The sequence below is a fragment of the Trichechus manatus genome, unplaced genomic scaffold (assembly GCF_000243295.1).
Source record: "Trichechus manatus latirostris isolate Lorelei unplaced genomic scaffold, TriManLat1.0 scaffold00044, whole genome shotgun sequence".
NCBI lineage: Eukaryota > Metazoa > Chordata > Mammalia > Sirenia > Trichechidae > Trichechus > Trichechus manatus.
Window position 1 is genome coordinate 13,262,311 of NW_004443980.1, and position 11,913 is coordinate 13,274,223.

The 11,913-nt window shown below is 43.3% G+C and overlaps 1 protein-coding gene across 1 annotated transcript in view; it reads right to left on the minus strand.

The window, feature by feature from the left end:
* TNFSF11 (TNF superfamily member 11) overlaps nt 1-11,518 on the minus strand; it is a 37,262-nt gene extending 25,744 nt beyond the window's left edge. The window contains exons 1-2 of the mRNA XM_004376608.1: nt 11,219-11,518; nt 2,609-2,776 (exon numbers count right to left, since the gene is read on the minus strand). Of these exons, the coding sequence (XP_004376665.1) occupies nt 2,609-2,776; nt 11,219-11,446 (396 nt within the window). The 5' untranslated portion in view covers nt 11,447-11,518. The remainder of the gene's footprint in view (nt 1-2,608; nt 2,777-11,218) is intronic.
* Nucleotides 11,519-11,913: the final 395 nt, after the last annotated feature.

Genomic DNA, 11,913 nt, shown 5'->3' on the forward strand with positions numbered 1-11,913 from the left:
CAGTTGACTGAGCGGTGCAAAAAATTAACACGCCAGGTTGCTAACCAAAAGGTTGGAGGTTGAAGTCCACCAAGAGACACCTCAGAAGAAGGGCCTGGTGATCTACTTCAGAAAAATCAACCATTAAAAACCCTATGAAGCACGATTCTACTCTGACACACATGGGGTTGCCATGAGTTGGAGTCAACTGAAAAGCAACTGGTTTTTGGTGATTTTTTTATACATATTTTTGCCTGCTCACAAATCTTTCTTGTTCTGGCTTGCCAGACACTGACTCTCACTATTAGTGTTACTCATTTAGAACAAGGCACTATGTTTCCAGAAGGTTCCTAAAATAGTGAAAATTCTGCCATTATTGCTCATTAACACATTTAAATACCAACGAGTTTATCATAATATCTAGGCAGTCACTTAGAAAGCTCAAATGAAATGGGGCAATGAACAGGGAAGTTGTGACGGGGAAGGTAGGGGCAGATAAGCACACAGAAGCAACAGAGGTCATTGCAAGGCTGCCGGAGAGTAGACATTGGCCACTAAGTAATCGTTCTGTATTGTTTTTATTCACGCAATTTTTCTTTCTGTCAGTTTGAAATGATTTCCAAATAAAAAGTCAAAAAATAAGATTATCAAATGTTATATATCCTAAGAGTTCATATATACATATATATAGATATATGTGTACGTGTGTGTATACATATATATAACCAAACCAAACCTATTGCCATCGAGTCTATTCTGACTCATAGCAATCCTATCAGATTCTATCCCATACATAGTAGAATTGCCCCATAGGGTTTCCAAGGAGCGGCTGGTGGATTCGAACTGCTGACCTTTTGGTTAGCAGCCAAGTTTTTAACCACTATGCCACCAGGGCTCTGATACATACATAGACACATATATATAGATATAATATATATGTATAAATTACTGCTAGTGCATGTTAATAGTTGTTTATAGCTAGGTTACTCAGTGTTTGAGAGATAAACTTGACAAATGGAGTAAAAAGCAGATTAATACAAAACGAAATATCAAATGAAAATGGATAGAGTAGCGGAAATGCTATCGCTCGGAAGTTACAATGTAAGATAAAAAGATCACTAAGTGTAAACTCACATTTAAAATATACATCTACTGCATAAAGCTAAGTCAGATACATACTAATTATAATGAAAAGTAATTTTCATAAACAACGTGCTTTCTTATAGATATTAGAGTAATAGGTACTTCACTGAGTCTATGAGGCACATTTTTTTACATTTTATATCTATAAAACGGGGATGCAAACTAGAATCTATGATGACTATGTTCAAGTTTTCAATCAACATTTTTTATTTCTTAACAGTGCAAGAAATAATGACGAAAGCTGAAAGTTGATGGTATTTCAGATTTGATAAAATGTATCAAATCTCAATGTTATGCGTGTTACAGACATTTATCTTTACAAACAGCTTTTTCTACCTACCTCTACCTCCAACTTGCATCCTCTTTGGGAAAAAATGCTATTACTATATGTGGATTTAAATGAAAAAAAAAAACTAAATTAAAATTCAATTTAGATTTAAGGGCTTTGACAACTTCAGAATTTACTTTGAGAGGACTAGAGGCTCCCAAAAGAAAAAAGAAAACCAGTTGCCATTCAGTCAATTCTGACTCTTGGCAACCCCAGGGGTTGCAGAGGAGAACCGCTCCATAGGGTTTTCATGCCTGTGACCTTTTGGAAGCAGATTTCCAGGCATTTCTTCCGAGGTGCCTCTGGGTGGGTTCAGGCTGCCAGCCTTTCTCAATTAGTAGGGAGCTGCAAAAGAGAGGCTGGGATGGAGAGGTGAATGCATGAGTGCATGAAAGTGTATATGCAGGTATGCAATGCACATGCAGGTATGCGTGCATTGGAGTAACTATCGGGTTCTATCTAATTTCTGTGGAGTCAATAAGTAAAGTAATTCCAAAGCTGCAGGAGTCCTGAGTGGGTTTTGTCAGGCAAGTAAAATGGCCAGTTATCACAGTGTTTCTCAACTGAAGCTGCTGATGCAAGTGAAGGCATTGGTCTTCCCTGTCCCCATCTCCTCCCTTCTCACCCAGCTCTCCTGGAAAACGAGAAACTGGACACAGAATTTCCATCTCACCCACCACGTCATTTCCTGCTCTGCTTGCTTACCTTCTCACCACAGATGACAACAAAGGACCAGTTACAATTGCTTCTCATCAAAGCCTGGATCAACAGATGTGGACTCAGGGATTATACCATTACAAAACCAAATGTAAAGGAAATCGCTACCAGAAAGTCCTGTGAACTGAGCGGATGGTTTCTAGGTCAGTAAATTCCAACTAGCAAACGGACCCGTCGACTAACCACAAACCACCTTGTCCTCCTTCCAAGGATGAATTTAAAACCCTCCTCTTAAAAAGAAAAGAATATTTGCATGAACGTCTCCGGTCTCTATAATCAACCATTACCAACTTCAAAAGAATCCTGTTAGTCCTATTTAAAAAATTCTCTTTAGCTCCTTTACAAATTATTAAGATGATAAGAAAAAAGGACAAAGTCAATAGTTACTCAGCCTGTTTTAATTTTCACTATTGGTAGAGGCAGCAAGTCCTGAGCATTTACCTTTTGCACAGCTCCTTGAAAGGCCTGTTTAATTCTCCTACACGAATCAGGGATTAATTTTGCGTCTTGACTCTCCAGAGCGCTGTCTTGCATATCTGAATTTTCATGGAGTTTGAAAAGTCTCTTAAAGCAGTCGGTGTCGTCTTCTGATATTCTATTAGGATCCATCTGAAAAAAAAAAATAAAGTAAGGACCTTCGAGTGGGTATCATTAATCATTCTGCTATTTAATAAAGTGTGACTTAAGAATGAAAAATTCATTTTTGCAAGAGTCTTTATTTCCCCAATGGCTAATACCAAAACCCATTGCCATCGAGCCAAACTCCAACTCACAGCGACACTCTAGGACACAGTAGAACTGCCCTGTATGGTTTCCAAGGCTGTAAATCGTTATGGAAGCAGACTGCCTCATCCTTCTCCTGCAGTGCGGCTGGTGGGTTCAAACCGCCAACCTTTTGGTTAACAGCCGAGTGCTTAACCATTAAACAACCAGGACTCCCAATGACTAATCGTTAATATAATTACCCTCAAGTTGGTGAAAACATGGACTTTTAATTCATTTTGATGAGCAGCTGACTATCTTCCACAACATAAAGCCAAGTTTTATGGTGGCTTTTCAACAACAACAGAAATGTACTTGTGTGATTCGTGGTGAAATTAGCAAAATCGTCTGACAATATGAAAGTCTTCTTAGAAGGGAGTGGCATCAGGGAACTCACAGACCGTGGGTGCAGGCAAAGAAGGCGTTTCGTCTTCAAGTCATATGCAACTTACTAGACGTTCGGATATACAAAGCATGAAGCCTATATATATATATATATATATAGCTGGAGAAATTAACATCACCTTTAGCCACTGTTTGCCTGACCTTCTCCCTTAATCACTGTACAGTTTAATCGGAGAAGAGAGGAATCCATTTCCTAGCTCCCAACAAAACCTGAAGCACACTCTCTCTTTTGTTGACCCACTGTTTCTCAACTGGAATGGTGGTCTATCAGGGGTGCCCGGGAATGTGTGCCGGTGACATCTGGTGGTGACAACAGGGCAAGGGCCACATAGGGTAAGCAGCCTATACTTGCATGTGCTGGACGATGCTAAAATTCTTATAATGTGAGGGATTGTCCCACCTAAAACGTCCCCATGGTGTTATTAGCAGATGGCCTGGTTAGAGCACTTGCCCAGTATTTTCTAAGCACTGCTCTTCTCTTTAAATGGTCTGCCTGCTCCTCCTCCAGGCTCTGACAAAGTGTCTGTGGTGATTTCCAGTGCCAGGTAAAAGCACCAAAGAGCCGCCATCAAGTCAACTCCAACTCATGTCAACCCCATGTGCGTCCATATAGAACTGTGCTCCATGAGGTTTTCAACGGCTGATTTTTTGAAAATAGAGCTCCAGACCCTTCTTCTGAGGCACCTCTGGGTGAACTCGAACCTCCAACCTTCGGTGTTAACCGTGTGTACCACCCAAGGATTCCACCAAGTAAAAGGGTAGATATAATTAACCATCAATTGTTTTAATCAAAATAGTTTAATTTATTGTCTTCTGCTTTCAAAAATTCAAAGTACTTTATGTGTATTTGCTTATTTAGTATGAAAAAAGGAAAATGAATAAGTTTAAAACAACCAAAACTCGGTTAGAACTAATACCACGTCTCTCGGTCCCTGGTTTAATGATCTCTTAACAGTAATCAGAAAGACGTGCATGTTTATCAACCAGCCATCAGAAATAAAATGCAAAGTTCCCCATCAGTATCTGAAATTCCCAAAGCAAAATTACGGCCTTCCAACAAACATGCATCCACTAATAGGAATTTTGTTACTCCAGTCTTGCAAATATAAGGATTATCTACGATCGTGAGAGCATGCGGCATTGGTGGTTCGGTGGTAAAATTCTCCCCATCCATGTGAGAGACCCACGTTCCGTTCTTGGCCAATGCACCTCCTACGCAGCCACCACCCATCTGACAGTGGAGGTTTGTGTGTTGCTATGATGCTAAACAGGTTTCAGGGAAGCTTTCGGACTAAGATGGACTAGGAAAAAAGAACTGGTAATCTGCTTGCAAAAATCAGCCAGTGAAAGCCCTATGCATCCCAACGGTCCAGTCTGCAACCAGTCATGGGGATGGTGCAGGACCAGGTAGGGTTTCATTCTGCAGTGCGTGTGGGTTTCCATGAGTCGGGGGCTGACTCGACAGCAGCTAACAAAATATGATCATGGGAGAGATGCCATCCACGAAGCAAAAGTATAATGCAATCCATATTTATTTTTCATATTTTCTTTAAAATAATCAGTACAAATCAGAATATGCGAGTTTTTGTATGAAGAAAGCTTTCAATTACATACTTAACCAAACAAAAAAAGCCCACTTATATGTTTGTCAATAAGGATCCCACAAAACCAGAAAAGTCTGGACAATGGACATAAAGGTCATGGGGTTCAGACCTCAGAAAATAAGAGCCATAGAAAGGGCCTCTGCTGGCTCACCATCACGAAACTGCTGAGCTAAAGGAACGCTGCAGAGTTGGGGAAGAGTGCCTAAAAAACAATCAAACCCATTGCCATTGAGACGATTTCAACTCATAGAGACCTTACAGGGCAGAATACGACTGCTCCCCACAGTTACCAAGGATGTAATCTTTACAGAAGCAGACTGCCACATCTTTCTCCTGCGGAGTGGCTGGTGGGTCCGAACCGCCGACCTTTTCGTTAGTAGCAGAGCGCTTAACCACTGCACCACCAAGGTCCTTGGAGAGTGCCTACAGGCCCTAAAATTGGTTAAGTTCAAATCCTGTTGACAAGGTAAGCAATGGCTAACAGAAGCAGTAGTCCCCTATACCTTTGCTTCTCAAAGTGTGGTCCAGGGACCGGCACATCATTAGCCCAGGGAGCTGCTTAGAAACGCAACACTCAGGTCCCATCTCAGAGCACTGCATGGAAATCTACATGTTAACTAGATCCCAACTGATTCACATGCACATAAAAGTCTGAGAAATCATGCCTTAAAATGCCAAATATACAAATATAGGTTTTCTGCTATTAAAATGACTCCAAATTTCACTGGAGACAATTTTAAAATTTTATTATAAGCAACACCAGTTAGTACAAATGTTACAACAGTGACTAATGGTTCATGATTTGATGCAAGTAAATGTAATGCCAAGAGTTTATCCCTTCTCTCTTTTAAAAAATGCCCATGCCCAGACCCTACCCCAGGACAATTCAATCAGCATCTCTGCGGACAGGAGCCACTTGGTGTCTATCTCTCCGAGTACTTCTAGTGTGCAATGAGAGCCACTGTTTGGGAAGGTAACATTAGAACTAAAACATACATAAAACTTCAGCAATTGTTTTCCCAAAAGAAATCATGTCTCCCTGGGGGACTGAATTGCTGGGCTGAGGGCTGGGGACCATGCTCTTGGGGGACATCTAGCTCAACTGGCATAACAGTTTATCAAGAAAATGTTCTACATCCTACTTTGGTCAGCAGCGTCTGGGGCCTTAAAAGCTTGTAACCGGCCATCTAAGATACTCCACTGGTCTCACCCCATCTGGAGCAAGAGAGAATGAAGAAAATGAAAGACCCAAGGGAAAGACTGGTCCAAAGGACTAATGGACCACAACTACCACAGCCTCCACCAGACTGAGTCCAGCACAACTAGATGGTGCCCAGCTACCACCACTGACTGCTCTGACAGGGATCACAAGAGAGGGTCCCGGACAGAGCTGGAGAAAAATGGAGAACAAAATTCAAACTCACAAAAAAAGACCCAGACTTACTGGTCTGACAGAAAGTGGGGAAACTCCCAGAGAATGACCCCCGGACAACCTTCTAACTCACTACTGAAGTCACTCCTGAGGTTCACCCTTCAGCCAAAGACTAGACAGGCCCATAAAACAAAACAAGACTAAATGGGCACACCAGCCCAGAGGCAAGGACGAGAAGGCAGGAGGAGACAGGAAAGCTGGATGAACGGAAATGAGGAACCCAAGGTCAAGAAGGGGAGAGTGTTGACACATCGTGGGCTTGGCAACCAATGTCACAAAACATTATGTGTATTAATTGTTCAATGAGAAACTAATTTGCTCTGTAAACCTTCATCTAAAGCACACAAAAAAGAAAGAAATCCTGCAAGTCTGACATGATTATTTTTGATATACTCATTTGTTTACTTCAGGATCATACATTAGAAATTCATTTTTAATCTGCATTAAATGTCTTTCTCATTCCCGTGTCCTTGCAGCTCTTCTCTGTGGAAAATGGAGACTGGGAGAAAGGGGAAGAGCTAAGGTCCCGGGTGCAGGGCCAACCAGGCACAGGTAAATTAGCACTTCGCCTCCTTGGCCTCTAGGTTGAAGGACCTCAGAACAGGGAGTGTGAATGGTACTGTATGCTCAAAAGCTCATGGAGCAACTAACGAATGATTCTATCCAACCACCCATCCTTTGGCACACAGGAGTCTGGACAGAGGATTTACATGACCGAAAATTTATATTTTTATCTATTTTGACATCTTATTAGATTATTTCCTGCTACAAATTAGAAACTGACATATGCATAAGGTTGCAAATTTGAAAAACATTTTCAGTAAATTAAACACGCGAGGACCTGGGCTACGTGATTTGAATGAGGTAGTGGGCGATGCGGGCAGTCTCTACTTTCATGGAACTTATACTCCACTTAGGAAGCCAGATAGTCATCAGAAAATCACAGAAAACTGAGTTATAAAGGAATTCATTGTATCAAGAAATTTCTGAAAACATAAATCTTGAATATCAGATTGAAAATGAACTTTCAAAGTGCATTTATCAGACAATACAGTTCATATAAAATGAACTCAGTTTGGTGTGGTTTTTTTTTTTAACTTCCTTGAAACTTAATCAAGTGAGGCAGGATGCTTTACATTTGTGCTGCTTCGTTATCTGTGTTTTCAAACAGGCAGCCTGCACACCTCTTCATCAGATTGTCAGTCGTTGCTGCTCCCCTGGGTAACAGCCTCAAGGTTAGTGTGCACGCAGGGGGAGACTGGGGGAAGGAGTTGAAAGAACAAAAGAACTCAAGGTTTCTGAAAAGCTTATCTTGTAGCTAAACTCTCAGCTTTGAATATGGTTCTACAGATGTTACACACACACACACACACACACATACACACACACACACACACACAAATTTTACAAGCAACTTTTTGGAAGGGTTTTTTTTTTTTTTTCTTTGTAAACCGAAGTATGAATACTATGTGGTAAATATACAGCACAAGCCACATGCTATTTTCTCTTTGGTGGGCTGGTGGGGAAAAGCCAATCTACACTGAATCTGGTAGATTTTTTTTTTCATCTAGGCACCGGCAAGCTGCAAACACTCCAGAGGCTGATTCATTTTTAACTCTTCAAACATGAGTTGAGGAAGGAGAAATGAAAAAAAGTAATAATCACTGCTATTTTTACAGTCTGCTGGGCATTCTTCTTTATGCACTTAAACTGCTTGTTTCTTGAAGACTGGAATAGCTTCTTACCTCCGCCTTTAATCAAAAACAATAAAACTGGCTCCTTTTTCTCCTTTTTCTTTACTGTAAACTGCAAACATGTTACCTGATACTAGATGATTTTCATTCTCATTCAAATGCAGTCAGTAACTCCAAGTAGTTGATCCACAAGGAACTGATATCAAAGAAAATGTAAAATCAGTGACAGGTCAAATTGAGTCTATTCTCTTAGCTCGAACATTAAAAGAAGGCCTCAGATATACATAAAAGTGGAAAGACTACTAGAGTCAACCTGCATATACTGATCACCCAGCTTTAACAATGACTAACTCATGGCCAGTCTTGTTTCCTCTATTACCTAACCACTTCCCTAGCCCCTACTCTCCCCACCAATTATTTTGAAACGAACTCCAGACACTATTATCTTTCATTTGTAAGTATTTCAGAACGTATCTCTAAATGGCTGTGACGATTTTAGGTCTCAAGCATAGATACAACAGCTGGTAAAACGCAACCAGACTTAGTGGTATACTCACATGAACACATCAGTCCTAATATTACTTCTTCACTGAAGGAGATGACCTTTTAAAAATGCAGTACAAAATTGTGTTCAGACAGAGTAATGATTCAAATATTCTACATAAGTCTTAGAGAATCCAATCTTCACAGCATTTAGGAAAATTGTATCCAGAAATCCAATGACATTAAGCTCTCCAAATGAGAATTTCCCAGCAAGGCTTACTAACTTACAGGCTGACTTTAGAAAAAGGCTTTGAGAGTTTCCCTATTATCCATGTATTATCAAGACCTCTTGACTTTAATGCAACAGATAAATTATAAGTGATCACCAAAAGGCCAAACCTTGCTGTCCTCCAGACCATTAATATTGAGAATTCCTACAGGAAAGCTGAGCAACTTTAATAAGAGCTCAGCAGGTCACTCTTGCCTGTAGGGCCACACCAATTCCATGGATCCTGCCAAGCTACACTACACTGCACAGGGTCCCTAGAACTCTCCCATTCCCTCCTACTTTTTCAACACTGAATACTCACTTCATCACTACTGCTATGAAAACGTCATATCCCTAAGGTGTTGGAGAAGACAAAAGGTGGAGAACTATTGCACTTTCTTGCCCTTTTCTGAATGCCGAGTTCTTTTTGATTAAAGGATTTTAAGAGTCTTTTGTTGAAGGCCCCTGATAGAACCCTGTAAAGCATTTTGATATGCTCCTTCATTACCCGGAACCATGCCATGCACATCGTAGGTACACGATGTATGTTGAATAAATTATTCTTACTCATATCCCATAGCATTTAATAGTGTCATGCGTAGGAGGCACTTAATACACAAGCATTAAATAGGCAGGAAGGGGCCCTGGTGGGACAGCTGATAAGCACTTGGCTGTTAACCAAAAGGTTAGCCGTTGGAACCCACCCAGAGCTTCATGGGAGAAATACCTTTTGATCTGCTTTGGTAAAGATTATGCCAAGAAAACCCTATGGAGAAGTTCTACTCTGTCACGTGGGGTCACTATGAGTCGAAATCGACTCAATAGCACCTAACAAAACCCCAGCAAAATAAGGAGGAAGAACAACACGCTGGATGGGAAAATCAATAAACCACTCAGTCTTGACTGCAACATATGCCAATGGAAGGAAAATATTTCATCACTTTCATATATATTTGCATAATCTATGTTGCAAGTCAACCATTCAAAAGTTGTCTTTCTAGGAAAGAAAATATTTCCCCAACAGGTAAAAATCATTTCTTATTAATATGCAAATATTAATTTTCTGAAGTACTGCTCATAGCATTTCTACCTTTGTTTTAATAGATAATCAAAACAGTTCTACAAAAAGCAAACTAGAGGATAATGAATATTTAACAAAAATCCTATGATTAAAAGCAGTGGCGTTCAAGACGCTGGCACATGCCAAAAACCTAGACAACCCAAGCAATGCCACGTTTTGGTGTTTCCAGTTTGGTTAAGTAATCACCTATGAGTCTAAAAACAAATGAAGTCCAAACCCAACTCTCTTTCTTTTCCCATAAAAAAAAATGCACAGTCAGCCCCCCACTTCCTCTGAGAAAGAGTTCACAGCACCAGACAAGATTATTTGAATGAATCCAACCAACGGCACTGCAATTTCCAAGAAAACACAAGGGCATAAACCACCAGAAAGCATAATATTACAAATTTACCCCTTCCTTTCTACTATCTTCCTGCAGTTTTGAGCCTTCATGTAGGCCTGCCTCATCTTATAAAAGACTAGTTATACGCTAGACTGTAGCGAGGCTGCCCTAGGAGACAGAACTTCACCACTATCTCCCAAACACACCCCACTACCACCACCTCCGCCCACCTCCTTGCCTCCTTCACCCTCGACGCCAGCGGAGTCCCAGAGGACCACGCAGCAGCAGCAACTAGCCCCGTGCCCCGCGACCGGGCTTCTCCAATCGCGCTGCGCCATTCGGCCCATCAGGCAACTTGGACATAGCCACCCGCTCCCCCGACCGCTGCAGGCACCACACGCATCACCACCTTCCGCACTGCGCGCTCCAGAAGCCGCTGCACCTCAAGCGCTGTGGCCCAGAAGAGACTTGAAGAGCAGCCAGCCCAGAAACCGAAATCCCCTGCGTGGTGGGCGGGAAGGGGAAGGGTCGAAGATTAAGCGAAGGTGTTTTGTGTTTGTTTGTTTCCTAAATAGACGTTAAACCAAAACCAAACCAAATCAGTTGCCGCTGAGTCGATTGCTACTCATGGAGCTGGTTCTTATCTCCAAGTAAGAAATGAAAGGACGAAAAAAGTTTGCAAACCCTTGTAAAAGGTGAGCGGCCAATGCCGTCTCACCGGGGAAATTCAAACTAGCCAGGCAAGGGCATTCCAGGTTCAGCGCGCTGCGGTGCAGGAGTGCGTGCGCGACGGGAGAGGCGAGCGCGCCCCGTGTCCCGGCGCGCAGCCCTGCGCAGCCCCGCGCCCAGTTCTCCCCAAAGGAACTCTCCTTTCCTTAGAGTCACTTTCTCCGGCCTGAATTCCGTGGGTCTGGGGAGCCGAGCTCGGCGGCTACACAGTTTCCCCTAGCTGCGAGGGCGGTGCGCCCGACCGCGCGCACCGGGGCAAGCGGGCACTCACCTGCGCTCTGAAGTAGAGGAACAGGGCGACGCTGCAGACGACCTGGCCGAGCCCCAGCCCCAGGAGGGCGACGAACATGGAGCGGGAGGCGGCGGGGGGCGGGTGCGACGAGGGTGGCGGCGGTGGCGGGGCGTGTAGGGGGACCTCATGCGGGGCGCCGGAGCCGCCGCTGCCCATCTCCTCAGAGCCGCGCAGGTACTTGATGTAGTCTCGGCTGGCGCGGCGCATGGCGCTCTGCCCCGCTCGCTCGGCGCTCTGGTGCCTCTCGCGCTCCCTCCTTTTCTCGATCTGGGGGCTGCAAACTCCAAAGACCGCAGCTGAGCTGGAGCTCGACTAGGCGGGGCCTTGAGTGCCGGGCGCCGACTCAAGGGGCGCGCTGGCAAGCCGTTGCGCGCCCGGCCACCCCAACTCTTATAACCAGCTTCGAGAGGGCTGGGGTTCGGGAGCCAATCAGCCCCAGGCCAGGCTGCCTCTTCCACTCCTACCTCTAGCTCCCCTTCCTTCCTTTCTCCCTCCCTCTCTTTCTCACTCTCACTGAAAGGCCTCCTGCCTACCCAGCTGCTCAGAGGAGGAGAGTATGGGTTGCTCCAGAGGTTCCAAACTCCTCTTGCCCATCCTCAGGGGCCCTCCAAAAGTCTAAGAGATGGGCTGGGAAAGATGCAGCCCAGGGTAAAGGATAACGGTTACATCATGGA